Source organism: Sylvia atricapilla, chromosome 3 (assembly GCF_009819655.1).
Source record: "Sylvia atricapilla isolate bSylAtr1 chromosome 3, bSylAtr1.pri, whole genome shotgun sequence".
NCBI classification, from domain to species: Eukaryota; Metazoa; Chordata; class Aves; order Passeriformes; family Sylviidae; genus Sylvia; species Sylvia atricapilla.
The window spans coordinates 95,167,163-95,182,548 of NC_089142.1; the positions used below are offsets into that span (position 1 = coordinate 95,167,163).

Below are 15,386 nucleotides of genomic sequence, written 5' to 3' on the forward strand. Positions count from 1 at the left end.
CAGGGAGGGGAGGAAACATGTTAGCTGAGTTCAGCTTACAAGACCTGATTTTATGCTATGGAGATATTTGTTTTTCTGAAATGCTTTGGCTGTGATCTTGGGGGTTGGACCCGAACGTTTTTAAGGGTTTTTTTAATCCATCATATAAAAAGGATCTGTTATTCCATGTGATAATGAACTCCACCCTTCCACATGACGTTAGTGCAGTGTTCCAAATAAAAGGGAATGGGCATTACTATATCGTGCACAGAATTAATACAGGTTGGTGTAACCATATGAAAGTTAGAATTATTGTAAAGATCCTTCAGTATCGACTTTTGAAACTCCTGTTATCTGTGTCTAGTTCTGCACCGATAGATCATGGGATGTTTTCTTTCCTAGATTGCTTCAAGTATGGAGCTGTAAACATTGTGTCCTGTGTAGCTTGAGATGAGAAAAACAATTCTGTCTCAAAGTTGGCAAATGTATTTCTGTATGTCTCACATAGATCTGCATATGTTGAGTATTTAAAAGACAACCAAACAACAAAACCCCAAACAAAAAACAAGCAAACAAAACCCAGCAAAACTTCCATGGGGCTCAGATCCCATAGTAACAAGCACAGATTAAGATTTACTCAATGCTCAGCATAAATTTACTGTCACCTGTGTACATGTCTGCTTTTAGAAAGGGAACACTATTTGTTTATTGGCATGGGGGGTTTTATTTCACTTTGTAGTGGAAATGTTTTCATGTTACCACTGAAGTTGTCTTTGTGAGATACACAGTTATTACAACTGGGAACAAAAGGGAAGAGATGTGAAAATAAAATGAGGAAGTTATTTTGTTCAGTATCTCTGGACGCTGTATAGTTTGGAGCTTTTTAAGAAGTTTTATAAAATACTTTTCAGAGTTGCAGCGTCAGTTAATGAAGTCTTTGTGCATACTTGACTCAGGCCAGCTTTATTCAAATTGTTGTATCTTATAGCTGATAGATTCAAGTTATGCTGAAAGATCATGTCTGGCATTTTTACATATTATGTAAGTAATCTAAAGAGAAGATGTACATGCACATGTTTGTTTTCTTCTTGCACTTTGAGGTGGTGTGCATAAGCAGGCACAGGAGATGGGTACAGTCTATATTTTGTCACAGTTTTGTCTGATTCTCTTCTTTGTCATGCACTGATCTTGGTATCTGATTTAAGAACTGTAACTACTACTTTCCTCACTCTGTTATTGTTGCTATGTTTTTTCTGAGCTTAGTCCTGCATATTGTTCCCTCTTTCAGGAGGGGAAGGTTGGTTGCTTTCCATTTTGGTGCCTTTTTTTTTTTTAATAGCAAAACTTCTATCATGCATTCACAATCTAGTATGTATTTAATTGCTGTTAAGAAATTATGAAAAAAATCATGTCTACATACATTATGTTTTAAATTGCCCCTTCCAAAGCACTTCTTCATATGTCTGAGAGGAAAAATTAAATAGTGCTCTAGTAGGGCAGAGGTGCTTTAGGAATCATGGTATGATGTGATAGATATGTGTGGCAGGAATAAGGTGTGGTTTGAGCAGATGTGAGGCTTACCTGAAAGAGGAGGGAATCCCCTTCTTCTGCCCCTGTTGGGGCATCCAGTTCTCTGTATGCAGTCTGCATCATACCTGTATCACTTGGATGTTCTTGACACATGATGCAGAACAAGCTCATCTGAACATTTCTGATGGTTTCTACTGTGAGGTTTACCAAGAGCTTTCCAAAAATTGGACTCTTCCAGTTTAGTTTGATTGTTGCTTTAGCAAAAAATCTTGCTTGAGGTGGCTTGCTAGAAGCTCCTAGGTCCGAAGGAGTAGTGACAGACAGCAGCTGGAAGTCCGGGACAGTATTTCGCATCTCTGTCCACTTTCCTTTCCCAGCATTGTATTTTAGAAAACATCTAATTTTATGTGTTTATTTGTAGAGATTTTTTTTTAATACTGACATAAACTGAGTATATCAGGAGTCATGTTTATGGTGTGCTAGTAAAGGAGTGTTTCCCGCTACATTATACATATATTAAGAGCAAAGCTGTTGCAGATCAGAGCTATTTAGAAGACTGTCTTTTCAACCTTCAGATTCTCTCTGTCTGGGCTAGCTATTTTGAAAAATATTTGCATATTTGCAAAATATGACAGCTGTTACAAATCTCATGTGTATGGCACATGCTTGGAAATGGTAGGAGTTATGAACATAAAAATTGGCTTCAAGATACTTACATCCAGGACAGGACAGAAAATACTGAGAGAGAAAAGTGTGATGATTTGCCTTTTCTAGAACTGCATGTGCAGACTTTGCTTCCATGGGCTGACTCTACCAAGGAATTTGTCCTGAGATAAATCAAGATGGGGAATACTCAGGACTAAGAGGTTTGTTTAATCAAGTGAGGTGTGTTTGTAGGCAGATTCATGTGTGGAAATTACCCTCTTACTGTGAAGGACTATAGAGGCCTTCAGTGTTCTTTGAGAAAGGCTGAGTGGATTAGTGACTGGAATGGTTTGGGGGAATTTTTAAGCCCAAGCTGTAGCAGCAGTTAATATAGGTGATGTTGTAAATTTGATTACAGTGTATGATCCCTGAGGGTGCTACTCCAGTGGCTGGTAAGTGGCTAAAGAATGCTGAATATGTGAAGTAGTGAAACCCACATATTGTACCTACTTGGTGGGGTTAGTTCTTCTGAACTTTCTTAAAGATGATGTGTCTGGCCATTGGGTCATCTTGCTTTGGCAAAGTTAACTTGAGTAAACAAAGAAAATGATAGCTTTGAGAAGCAATGGGTCAGGTTAACTCTCTTGTGGTCTTAGTGCCCTTGGCTTTCTGTAACAAGCCTGGTGGAACGTGTCAGAAACAGACCTAGTATGTTACAATTTAAAACTGAATGCTAGAAATGCTTAGAGATTCTTGAAAAGGTGGATTTTGTTTTGCTCGAGCTACTTTCTTATTTTAAAATACTTGACTAATGAGCAAAATACCTAAATGCTCTTAATAAACTGTTTCAGCTCGAAACTTGTTACTGCTTCACCCTATTTTTGTTTAAAATTGCATTTTAAGAAACATCTAGTTTTATGTGTTTATTTCTAGAGGCTTTATTTTACACTGATATAAATCGAATATATTGAGCCATGTTTATGATGTATTAGTAAGGTAGTGTTTCCCACTACATTTATATGTATCTAATCAGGGTATCTAGTGAAATAACAGAATCTCTAATTAAAATCCTTTGTGGGAAATGCAGCTTGTTGGCTGGAATTGTTTTTAGATGGCTGAACTTCAAGGAGAGTGTTGGTTTTTACAGCCCCCTTGTTTCCAGCATCCTGAAAAATTTCTCAGAATTTAGAGATTGTTCTTCTGAAATGGCATTTTAAATAGCCACGTAGTAGCTGATACATAATGAATGAACATATTGTAATGGACCAGAAGGATCTGAAAACTGTGTAGCCTGGCCTTCTAGACTGTGTGGATGTTGCATACTTGAGTGAAATTCAGCTTTAGTATTCTTTGGAAATAATCTCTGAGATACTGTTATTTGACCTTGGTTTTTATTTTTTCCAACTTCTAATCTTTTGTTTCAATTTCACTGAATGTTGATTTCTAAAAGTTGATAAGTTTCTACTTTAAATTCCTCTTTACCTTCCAACAGTAACAAGATGTTTATGTGCAGAAAAGAGGCCTATTGCAAGAACAACTAGAATTTCATTCAGTGCTGTTCAAATTCAGAAATTGTATACATTTATTTATGTGTGGCTCACAAACTAGGAAATTTGACATTCTTTATGCATGATTTCTGTCATCCTTGGGCATAGCTGGAGAAAATGGTTGGTTGACTCTGAAGAGAATCTGTTTGAGAAGGAATAATTGGGAACCATCCAGAGTGGCTTAGTTTTTCTGTCACAAAAAGACCAAAATCCAAAATCATCGCGACCATGAACCTTCTTACTTTTTTTTCTTCTTCAGGTTTTGTATTGTTATACTGTCATTTTGATTAAATAATACTTTCCCTGTTCAATCTGCATTAAAACGATCTGTCCTGTGAGGGCATCTTCCTCTTTGCCCATGGCATTGATTGAGTCTATCCAACTGTTTCTCTAAGAGATCCCTTCAGGTGTCTGCTGGGAGTAGGCTAATCCTGTGAAGCCTATGAAATTGGCAATTGATATTAGGATTGCTGGTGCTTCTGGTAGGCATTGTATCTCCTGTAGTGAAGCTCTAATTCAGTGCATGAAGAAATTCAAAGACTTCTAAAACTTGTTTGTGTAGCACACTGCTGTAGCCCTGGATGGGGTTCTAAGTACAGCTGAAATATTCGTTGTTAGCACCATACAGGTCCTGATTTTGCAGGGTACATTTTTAGGGGAAGCTTTTTTTTGGGCTGTGGTTTATCCCATGTAGGACTGGTGTCCAATGCTGAAAGGATGTTTTCAAAGCCTGTTTGCCTGGAGCTGCCCTTCTGATCTTCTCTTTCAAAGTTCACAGAAAACATTTTAATAATGTGCTTCTAAAGAGTAAATACTATTACTAGCATGTTATTTCAGAGCTGGATAAATTTGTCTGATATACAGAATCTAGACATGCCTGGCTTGCTTGGTTCTCCAGTAATTTGGAAAACAGTTTTAGCAGTGGGAGTACAGTAGTATTTTGTAGAAGGACTCATGCAATGAAAAGACAAACAAAATTATATTTAGGGCTGTTCTCTTGGCCATAGTGAATAATTAATAATGCTGGAGGTGATGTAAGTAGGGTTGTGCTGCATTTGGGAAGAACGTTCTGGTTGTGGTATACTCCTTGTTTTTTCTGGTTGTGTTGCAGCTGTTTGCTACTTTTCCCAATCCCACTACTGCTTATGTCCTGAAATAATCTTGTCTGGTTCAGTGGGACTGTTTGTAAGCCTGAGTGTTTACAGGAGGGGATTGACTTCAGTCTCCAACAAATGCACTGAAGCTGGAAGTACTGCTTTAAATTCTGGTTGTATGTGAAAATAATTCCTTAAGGAATGATGGATGAGATCAGCACAGCCCAGCATTAGTTTGGGTATTGGGAGAAGCAGCAGAACTGCAGCTGCCCTTAGACTCTGCTTTCAGCTTAAGGTCAAGGATCTAGGAACAGGCTCATTAGTGCTCTGTACAAAGATAGACACTTTCTAATTGAGGCAATCACTAATGGGAAAATATTCAGGTGTCTGGTGGTGCTTTATGCTTGGCTGGGAGTAAGCATGCCTTTCTTGCTACAAATCTAAAAACTGCACTGGGAAGACACTCTCTCTACCTCCAGTATTTGCCAGCCTTCAAAGTCTGTAACTTAAAAGATTAGAAGCTAAATTTTACCTGTTAAACATTTGTACCCATCTGCCACTCTTAGAAAGTATTTGAAATACTGAAACACTTAGCACTCCTTTGACATTTTTCATTACTTTGGTTTCTCCTTGGAAAAATTCCAAGCCCCATCTGTAACTTGCCCCTTATATACTTGGAAGTTAGAGTACAGAAGCACTGCAGATTTCAGTGACTAACATTTAATGTGGGATGATGTGTTGGCATGCATTAAAAATAACTTCCTTTTAGTTCTTCAGACTTTTGAGATTTAAAATATTTTATGTGATCTCATGGAGTTTTAAAGAATAGTTATTTTTAAATAAAGATGTAGATAGTTTGCTACTTGAATAAGAACTTTAAAAGATGCAAATATGTTTGGGGAACAAAGCTTAAAAAAAATTAGTAGTGTCATTTGACTGAAGAAAGGTAACAAAAATATAGAGTGAAACCTTGTTTCTAAATATGCCAAGGTACAAGTATATTTTGTACAGTGTACTTTTAAAAGACTAACTTTGATTATGATTAGATAAATTTATTTGCAGCATACTGTGTGGTTTGGCATGTTTAAAAAAAGTCTGTAATGGTTTATAGATTACTGCCTAGGTATCTAGTGATGTCTTCAGAGCTGGTAAAATCTTGCTGCAGACTTTTTCATGAAACGTGTATCAAACTCTGCCCAAAGGCAGCATTTTCTCCTTAGGCTGCCATCCAGAGTTTATCAGTTACATTGTAAAAATTTAAATAAATTATTCCCTTTTACATCTTTTTATGTTCGTGGTCTATTCTGTTGCGATTGTCTAAAATCCAAGGAGCTAAATTCCCAACTATTTTGTCTGCCTTGCAGCACACCTCTGTGGATGGATACACTGAACCACACATCCAGCCTATCAAATCAAGTAGCAGACAAAACATTCCCCGATGTAGGAACTCCATCACATCCACAAACGAAGAGCATCCTCACATTGGAAATTATCGCTTACTGAAAACAATAGGAAAAGGAAATTTTGCCAAAGTGAAGCTGGCAAGGCATGTGCTTACTGGAAGAGAGGTAAGCTTGGGGGGAAAAAAAAAAAAGGCTGGCAGTCTGATTTGTTTTCTCTGGTTGTCTTTATGATAAGTATTTCTTCTAGAAGCTGTTTCAGGATACAGAAAAAGTTACCTGACGTGCCTGAGTTTCTACTGAACCACCCACCCACCCCCTTTTTAAAATGTAGCTTCTTGGTGAAAGGCTCAGAATGTTTGTTGTGCATCAAACGGTATTTTGGGGCTGACAAGGTGTCTGTTCACCCCCAAGCATTTCTAAAACTGAAGAGGAATGTATTGATAGGAAGATTTTGTTGATATTGGTGATCTGTTAATAGAGAAATCTTGTGTTTAGAGGGCCCGGACAAGATAACGTTGTTCAGTCCAAACACAGACAGAAGTATAAAACTCATTCCTTGGTGGCAAAGTTCCAACTTCCTGCTGGTAAATCTTAATAGAGGAGAGAATTTTGCTTGATGAAATGTATAGAAGTAGACACACATGCAGGTTTTAGAGGTGCATCAATGCTCTTGCTCACAGCGGTACAATATACTTTTGTTCAGACTTAATATATTCAAAAATGAATTTTTGTTCTGAGCTTAGTAATTCATAGTTGTTTGTTTTTTTTCTCCAAGGTTGCTGTGAAAATCATAGATAAAACCCAGCTAAATCCTACTAGCCTGCAAAAGGTAAGAATAGACCATAACATCTGAAATCCTGTAAACAGTTGAACTGTGATCCTTTATTTACTTGACAAAAACATTTGATCCCCTTATCTTGCTAAACAACATTTTTGTGTGTGACCTTGGGAGAATGTGGTCTCCCTGCTGTAATGTGCACATACATTTGTCTGAGGGCAGTGACTCCATGTGGTTCTGATCTGAGCTTTGTTGTTTTGCTCTTCCTTCCTCCTCTAGCTTTCCTCTTTGCCAGCAGTAGCATTTCTTTCCAATTAGGTATAAAAACAGTTTGTCTACGTGCTAAACCAAGATATAATGTTGTAAAGGATGGAATTTTCTTGGAATGTTTTTTAATGTAGTAATTGTTTTTTTGTGGACTTAGAGTACCAACTTCTATTGCTTTAATGGGTTTTTCTACATTTGTCTTTATACTCTTTCAACTTTAATAAAATATTAGCTGAACTCAGGGGACCTGTGGCAATTACTTTTTGTGCACAGAATTGACAAAATGAGTGAATGTAATCAAAACAGTGTTGTTTATGCCTGTAGATAGAAATTCAGAAGTCTTTCATAGTCACTGTGATAAAGGTTTTATAGAAACCCTGGGGATTTTTGTTTGGTTTGGATTTTTACTATTTAACTCTGTGTATGTTTTGTTGTGGCTGAAGCACAGAAATGTTGTGTTGACATACTGGAGGATGTCCATTATAAAATTTTGAGGTATTTTTTGTTTACAAATACTAGACTGCTGCTGTCTGTAGCTGTAGAAATGAGAGAAGGACGTCAGGACTTATTGCTGTTATCTCTGGCTGTAATAAATTATTACAATTTATTTTATTGTGTAGCTTTGGTTATGGGGAGTTATAAACAGCTTTGCTTTAATTTTTTTCTTTTATCTCTTTTGTACTTTATTTGCTTTAATGTCTCCCTTGTAGTACTTGAATGAGTTCCTCTGGATTTTTTTTTTTTAATTCAACCCGCTGTGCAGTCCATGCAGAAGCTTTGCTGTTAAGTCCTCTATCCTATATTAAGCAAATCTTCTTGCTAATATTTGAGCTAGAGAAGAGGGACCCAGAGAGGCAGAGTGTGACAGAGCATATTGTGGAAATCCTGTGCTGCTCACGTAGCTTATTTCCTACCTACCTTGGTGTTTACACTTGAAGAACTGGGTTTGTCTCATTGTTGAGCAATGAGAAGCTGAAGTATTTCAAATTTTTCTGGAAAACTAAGCAAGAAAAACTCAGCTTTGGGACAATAGTTTTAATGCTAAGTTGTATTTCATACAAAAATACTTGATAATAGTTCAATAAGCCATTCCAAGTATAAATAAGACTTTCATGGCATGCAAAAATGTTGTCACACTGCACAAATAGTACAAGAAATACTCATGCAATAGGACATGCTGTTATTTGTTTTTTTGAGTGGGAAGCTGGCAACAAGAGAAACAGTGTTAGGTACTGTTAAAAACAGCTGATCATAGAACTAAGGATAGACATTTACAGTTAGTGGTTTAACTGCAATTCCATTCTTCAGTAGCTTTTAAATATATTGATCCTATACATCTTCTGCTCACACTGAAAAAGGGGATAATTTGTTGGTATGTTTTCATTTCTAAAATATTATTTTCAGAAAAATTAATCTTTGTTTTGAAGCATTATGTCTTCAGCTGTGACTGAGTGAATGCATATTGATTGCCTGAAAGCTCTTAAGTAAACTCCAGCACAATTTTTGCACAGTCACTGAAGCAACTGTGCATGTAAAGCAAATAAGGGTGAGAGGGTGGTTTATTAGCATACTTAAGATAATTTCTGTTAGTTTTTAATGGGTCATTTGTGAATTGTAAGTAAAATAATAAAACCTCTTTTTCTGTTCTTTGAAATGAGTCACTCTTTTTTTTTTTTTTTTTCTTTCTGCACTGAATTATTGTATTTTGTTTCTGATTCTTCATGTCCTGTTTAGTATCACAGCAACATAAAGTTTCATAATTTTGCCATCAGGCTTTTACTGTACAAAGGCCTGTTAAGTAGTTGGGCTTTTTTCTTTGAGATGCAGTGTTGGGAATGGGAGGCAGTGATAGTAGCATTGTGTTAATAGGAACAGACACTTATTTAATGAAATTTTATGGAGGACATTGGAGTGTGTTACTTACTGGCACAAAAATACCACTCCTGAGTCTGAACCATCTAAATTCTCATGGTTGAGAGCATGGTCTCTAGAGCTTCAAAGCTGATAAACTGTATGCAGTTCAGAAAAACTTTCAGACTTTCAATCACTACTGATCATTATTATTATTAATCAAACAAGACAAATTTGTAGTTATCTTGGGCATGGGGTCATTCACAAAACCACCCCCTTTCCATTCACCAACTGATGAAGGATACCAAGTGCAAGTCAGTTTTGTTACAGTGTTTGCTATTGACCTAATTAAGTGGAATGAGTCATCATGGCTTCACATGCACCATTCTGTTTTGTAAACAGAAATATTTGAGCCCATACTTCACTTGCTGTAAGTGTTATACAAGCTGGGTCTGTAGTTAGTCACGGGTATGAAAGCAAAGCGTGTTTCATGTCTTAGCTGCTCACCAGTGCTTTTCATGCCCTGTAGTGTGGCCAGGGCACTTCAGACAAGTATTTTAGCTTGTGTCATGGCCTGACATTTGATGGCGTAAGTAAGCTGACCTTGTGAATTTTTAATTTTGCTTTCTTGTCCATGCAATGTGATAGTCTTAGCTTACATTATATTTCTCACTCCAGGACCTCTAGCTCTTTAAACAGAAAATCCATGTTGAATTAAGGGTCCTGCCTTTTTATTTTGTTTTCAGTTTGTTCATTATATGGTTACCACTTGTCTCAGTGAGCATCTGTTTAGAACAGAGCTGGCTTTATTGTTGACTTGCAGTCTTGATAGTAACATACTGTACTGACTTAGCTTTTTCCAATGTCACTGTTGTAATTTGTTCCCAAATGTAAGTATTTGGGTTTTGTCATAACACAAATTTGTATTAAAATAGCTGGTCTATTTTTTGCATATCTGCTGCATTGAAAATTTTGTCTTCTACTGGCTTCACGAGGCAGGTTTCTGAAACAACATTCTGTTGCTCTTCTGCAAACTGCTAATGGAGCAAAAGAGCAGAAGGTGCTTTTTTTCATTAATAGGTTTAATTAGGAAATGGTATTTGAGATACGCCCCTTTTAGTGGTCAGCAAGCTTTTTATTCTTTAAGCATGTTTGGAGCCTCTAACTTAAGTTCCTTCTGTTGTTAAGAGAAGCAGAACAGAAGTCAAGTAGTGTGGAAGATTTGGAACAGAACAATTTCAATATATTACCTATTGAGAGCTGTGCTTCTTTTGTCACGTCCCTTCTCAGTAACAGTTTAGAAAGTAGAGCAGCTTTCAAGCACGTTTTTCCAAGCAAGAAAAAGCCTTGGTTGACTGAATATTTTCAGTTTGATTGTAGTAACTTCAAACAGTAAATCTTTAACATAGCTATCAATCTGACAGCAAGTAGAAATGTTAGTAATGGTGTGGCAAATCTTTGCTTCCTGCAGTTTCTGCCTTGGAAAATTAGGCTGGAAGCACAGAAAACGTTTTTAATTTCTTTTCGCTTCTTTCTAACTACTGATTTTAGGAACTGAGTACAGTGCTGGCTGTCTCTTTCTATAAGTGAAGCTTTTGAGGCTGCAGCACCTTTCCAACACGATGATTGCTGAAGAACTCTTTTTTTGAATGATGACACTTTTTAAGAATGAAGAGTGGTCCTATAAGTATGTGGTGAGGTGAGGAGAGAGAAGTTAGGGAGCACTTACACCTTCTGAGAGAGGACACTGCTGCTCAGGAAAATACACGTGTGTCTGAATTCTGAAAATGCTGCTTTTTGTCAGTAAAAAGATCATAATCCTGCAGTAGGTTGCCTTGTCCTCAGAGAGGAACAAATACTGTTCTGTCCAGATTTTTATAAATTTAAAAGACTTGGCTTTGTAGGAAATAACTGTGGTCTTTTTGCTTAAATACCTCTATGTGCAAAGGAAGAGATGTATGCTGAGTGTTATTGAGGGAGGTAGTGGCTATTGTTTAAAGGTGTTTATATGTGTAAATACATAGTTATTGACATTGTAAATGTTAATGACCAATGTGCTTCTGCATGGGGAAAGCTTGGGGGAGGGGATTTATGTCAAAGTAGTGCTTCATGGAGCGCAGAGTTGCAGTGTAAAATGATGTTAAGGCTTTTATTCAAAAATACTTGTGGAATGAAATTTCATGTCTCTGTAAAATCAATTTGAATCTTAAACCAATTAGTAAACTTCTAGATCTTGTGAGAATGTTTAATAAAATATTGCACATCTTGGTTTATTTTTCAATGCCTACCTGCTTTGTATTAAATATAAAATTGTGAGGTTTATTTTATTCATTTTATATAAAATACAAAATTATTTCAAATTTCTGTAGAAGTCTCAATTTTCTGTGGAAGTCTCAAATTTTAATCGTGCTTTATGAAGGTATGTCTTCATTGCTGTTTTAGTTAATAGTTTTAAGTTATGAAATAGCTTTCCAATCTTTTGTGAGGAACTGATTTTCTACGTACCTGCTTAGGAGCTCTTCAGATGTTTTACTATCCATTCGGTTAGATTTGTTAGCTTCTGATTAGTTTATATTGATTTAGCTGAAAGATTTATTCTTGTGCAACAAATTCCAATACTAAGGAAAACAACAAATTCACAAAGAACATCCTGGTGTGATGTTTTTTCTTAGCAGTGACTGATTTTATGAGGAAAAGATAATTGCTGAAGTTAATTCTGGTGCATAATGTTACATACCTTTGTTTTGTGTTTTAGACGTAAGCAAACTGCATCTGTTCATATTTGCTCAGAGAAATGCTTTTGTAGTCTTCACTTCTCTCTGAAATTGTTTTAATGGCAGTTATAAGGCAAGTGCATAGTAACTAGAATGAAATAAATTATGCAAGTGTAAGTCTAATATTATTACTTGAGCTGCAGTAATCATACTTCATCAAAATCTGATTTTCAATAAGATGTTGCTCTGTAGTCTTAACTTGCAGAATAAATGCAGAATTTCAGAAACATACACTAAAGTGCTACTCTTTGGGGAGCTGTTTAGTCTCTGGCTTGCATCACTGTACCCTTTTGCAAGGGTTGCATCTGATCAACTGGGACTAATTTTGAAAATGGAGGGTGAGATGTCTCTGAGACATCAGGGAAACAAAATAGCACAGTTAATGTGTTGAGTGCAGTTTCTCTCCAAAGAGGACTGTAGTGCTAAGATGTTTCCAAAATGTCTAAGCATTACATTGAAGAGTGAGCATTTCTTCATTTATTTCAGCATCCTACATTAGCCCAATAAGAGTACCAAAGAGTGTGGAGCACAGTAAACAGGGGCTATGCTGTTCAATTAAACAAGCCTATCAGTATTGCCTGCCTCAAGTACACAGCACCAAACTATGTAGGCATTTTTGATTTCCTTCATTTGCCTTTCCTTTGAGCCCATAGATTAGTCTTGATGCACCTCTAATTGATAAAGCCACAAATGTAGAAATTTAAGGGCAATAACCTCTTGTTTTTATTCTTTAAAAAAAAATAATCTGTGTGAAGTATATATACTAAGGGCTTTAAGTTTATCCCGTTGTTTATAATTATGTGATTCAGTGTCATACAGCAGACCTTCAGCAATTCTAAATCTTCAGGACTTACAGGGGGAGAGAGGGGGCTTAGCTGATGTTTGTGACCAATGTAAAATTTGGTAGCTGTGGAAAAAGCAAGCTTGTCTGCTTCACCTCTGTGAAGCAGCAGGACTTGGAAGATATCACAGTTCCTGGTATCTGATTCCATTTGGACATCTGTGTGTGACTTTTCTCTAGTGCTGCACCTTGTACTTGCACCTGCAGTTTCGATGTGTTTAGGGGTGGTTGGCTGAGCTTGCCAGTCACCAGAGAAATCTGAGTGTGAATACTTGTGAACAGTCTGTGGGGTTTGGTCAGTGTGAAACTCCAGAAAGGGCTGTGCAACTTAGTGTATCTGTTGGCGTAAAGCTTAAAAATTAGTCTGGTTTTGGTATGTAGTTATTTGTAGTGGTTATATTTGTGTAATGCATAAGATGTAGATTATGTTTTGTGGAGTTCACTGCACTATATTTATCTATATTTTATGCTAATGCTACTTTCTGTGGCCTTTTCTGTCTTCTTTTTGACATTTAAAATTGCATATCTTGTGTAATATTTTCCTAATAAACATGTTCTAAGGAAATTGTCCTCCTTCCTTGACAGTTGTTTCGAGAAGTGCGAATAATGAAGATTCTGAATCATCCCAATATTGGTAGGAGCCCTGCATTTCTGCAGATTTTTTTTCTGTTACACTGTTTGGCTGTATTTGAATGATTTGCTGTTAAACTTTTTTTGGAGCTAATAGGACAGTAAGCATCCAGTGAATGCTTTGTTGTTTCACCTCCATTATTGACTCCGCTTGCATCAAGAATTTTGCTCAGAGGCGGTAAACTGCTCAGTCCAGGAAAGCCTTACACAGAGTAGGAGCTCTCTGGTCTATCAAGTACTCCAACTCCCTCTTCTATTGAAATTATTCTTGAGACCCAAAAGCATGAGTTTCTTAGGTGAGAGTAGCAGAACTCCATTAGTTCAGTTTAGGAAAGACTCCTGCTGACTGATATTTCCAGAAAATTAGAATTGCCAAGTATGTAATTTTCCCTTTCTGCTTTAGTTCTTTCACCTACCCCACAGCTTCAGGGCCCTACTTTGTGATGACAATTCTTCTGGCTGAGGAGGGCTGGACAGTCTTGTTCCAGAGACAGTTAATGGTCCTGAATTGGCCAGAGGGCTTGTTGCATACAAGGTATGGACGAGGTGTACAAGTTATTACGTGCTAGGCACTCCCTTCTCATCCCTTAAATTGTTTGTTGCTTTTTCAGCATTCATAGCTTCTGCTGGTTTTTGTTTTCTTGGGGGTGGTGGTGGGGATGTGCTTGTTTTCAATGAGTGGTTATATTGCAATGTGAGGAAAGCCAGACATAACATTTCTGGTATCCACTTGGTTTTTAGTTGGTCAGAATCTCGGATTTCTGACTGTGAGCAGTTTGCTAGCAAAACAGGGGAGGTTTGTATGATCCTAAATTAAGGCTGTGTCAGATTAAACACTAATTTCAGCATGAACTTGTTTGTACAGTGTGCATAAACTTCTGAGAAAACTGTGAATTAATATGCTTTATTATCAACTGTGATATAGAGATTAATTTTTGGTCTTTTTCCCCTTCAAAAGAATGCTAACCTAAAGGACTGAAAATTTCTATATGATTTAGCATTATCACTGGCCATAAATTATACTCATTCCATGAGTATAATTTGTTTGTTTGTGCTGTGCTTTTACTCCTGGCTGCAATCTCTCTCATTCATTTTTCTTGCAGTAAAATTATTTGAAGTTATTGAGACTGAAAAGACGTTGTATTTGGTAATGGAATATGCCAGTGGGGGTAAGTGGATTCTGAAATGTACATTAAGGATAAACTGAAATGCCAGTTACATGCCTAGAAACGCTTTAAGGATTTAATGGGTTATTCCAATCTGGCCTTCAGAGCAGTCCCAGCAGACCTCCCAGGGCAGGATTTCTTGACTCTGTTAAGTAACCTCTTAGGTTTGTGCTCGAGGGTAGTTCCCATTCTGAGGTTCATGCTGCAGTATCAAGAGATAATCTGGCACAGATTCTGGCAAAAACTCTCTGCTGGTATTTATCTGCTATATTTAGGCGAGCTCCGGTGCCTCATTTTATCTTGCAAATGTGCGCCAAAGCACTTGAGGAGGCAGATCTGCCGATGGGAATCGGTAACACAGGAAGGGGAACCAGCAGGCTCATAGTGAGCAGGATAGCGAGTGCCTGCTGGAGAAGCTGCTTAGCATCTGAATGGGAAGTGTCTGAATGTGGGAAGGGAATCCAGCACAGCCAGTGACCAGCTAGGAAAGGCTGCTGTCAGGCAGTGCGAAGATGAGAATCTGAAAGGCATTTGAGCAGCTTTATTAGGAAAAGAACAAGAGGGAATAAACAGAAATAATATAAATAACGTTAAGTGATGCCACTAGAGATGTGCAAAACAAATCTGGTGCATAAGTTCCCTGATTCCCAGTGTGTCTTACGCACGATATGAATGTTTTTCATTATTGATTGTTTCTTTCACAGTGGTTAAGTAAATTTGTTTTAAAAATTGAAGAGCCTTAGTATGAAGAGTTTAATTTTTACTTCTTAGTTATTATTTGTCTGAATGAAATCCAATGCGAAAAGTCAAAAGGAATTTTTCATGGCTCCTTCTATTTCCTTTCCCTTCAAGAAGGGAAGCAGCATGGGGTGTGTGTTGTT

At 37.2% G+C, this 15,386-nt stretch overlaps 1 protein-coding gene across 7 annotated transcripts in view; it reads left to right on the plus strand.

Moving 5' to 3' along the window:
- MARK1 (microtubule affinity regulating kinase 1) overlaps positions 1-15,386 on the plus strand; it is a 57,557-nt gene that overhangs the window by 16,398 nt on the left and 25,773 nt on the right. For 4 of the 7 annotated variants that reach the window (XM_066316229.1, XM_066316227.1, XM_066316230.1 and 1 more), the window contains exons 2-5: positions 6,160-6,363; positions 6,974-7,027; positions 13,295-13,343; positions 14,443-14,508. In XM_066316229.1, the coding sequence (XP_066172326.1) occupies positions 6,160-6,363; positions 6,974-7,027; positions 13,295-13,343; positions 14,443-14,508 (373 nt within the window). Of the gene's footprint in view, positions 1-6,159; positions 6,364-6,973; positions 7,028-13,294; positions 13,344-13,742; positions 13,875-14,442; positions 14,509-15,282; positions 15,375-15,386 lie in introns of those variants that run through there. The other 3 variants (XM_066316233.1, XM_066316232.1, XM_066316231.1) reach the window with 3 other exon arrangements.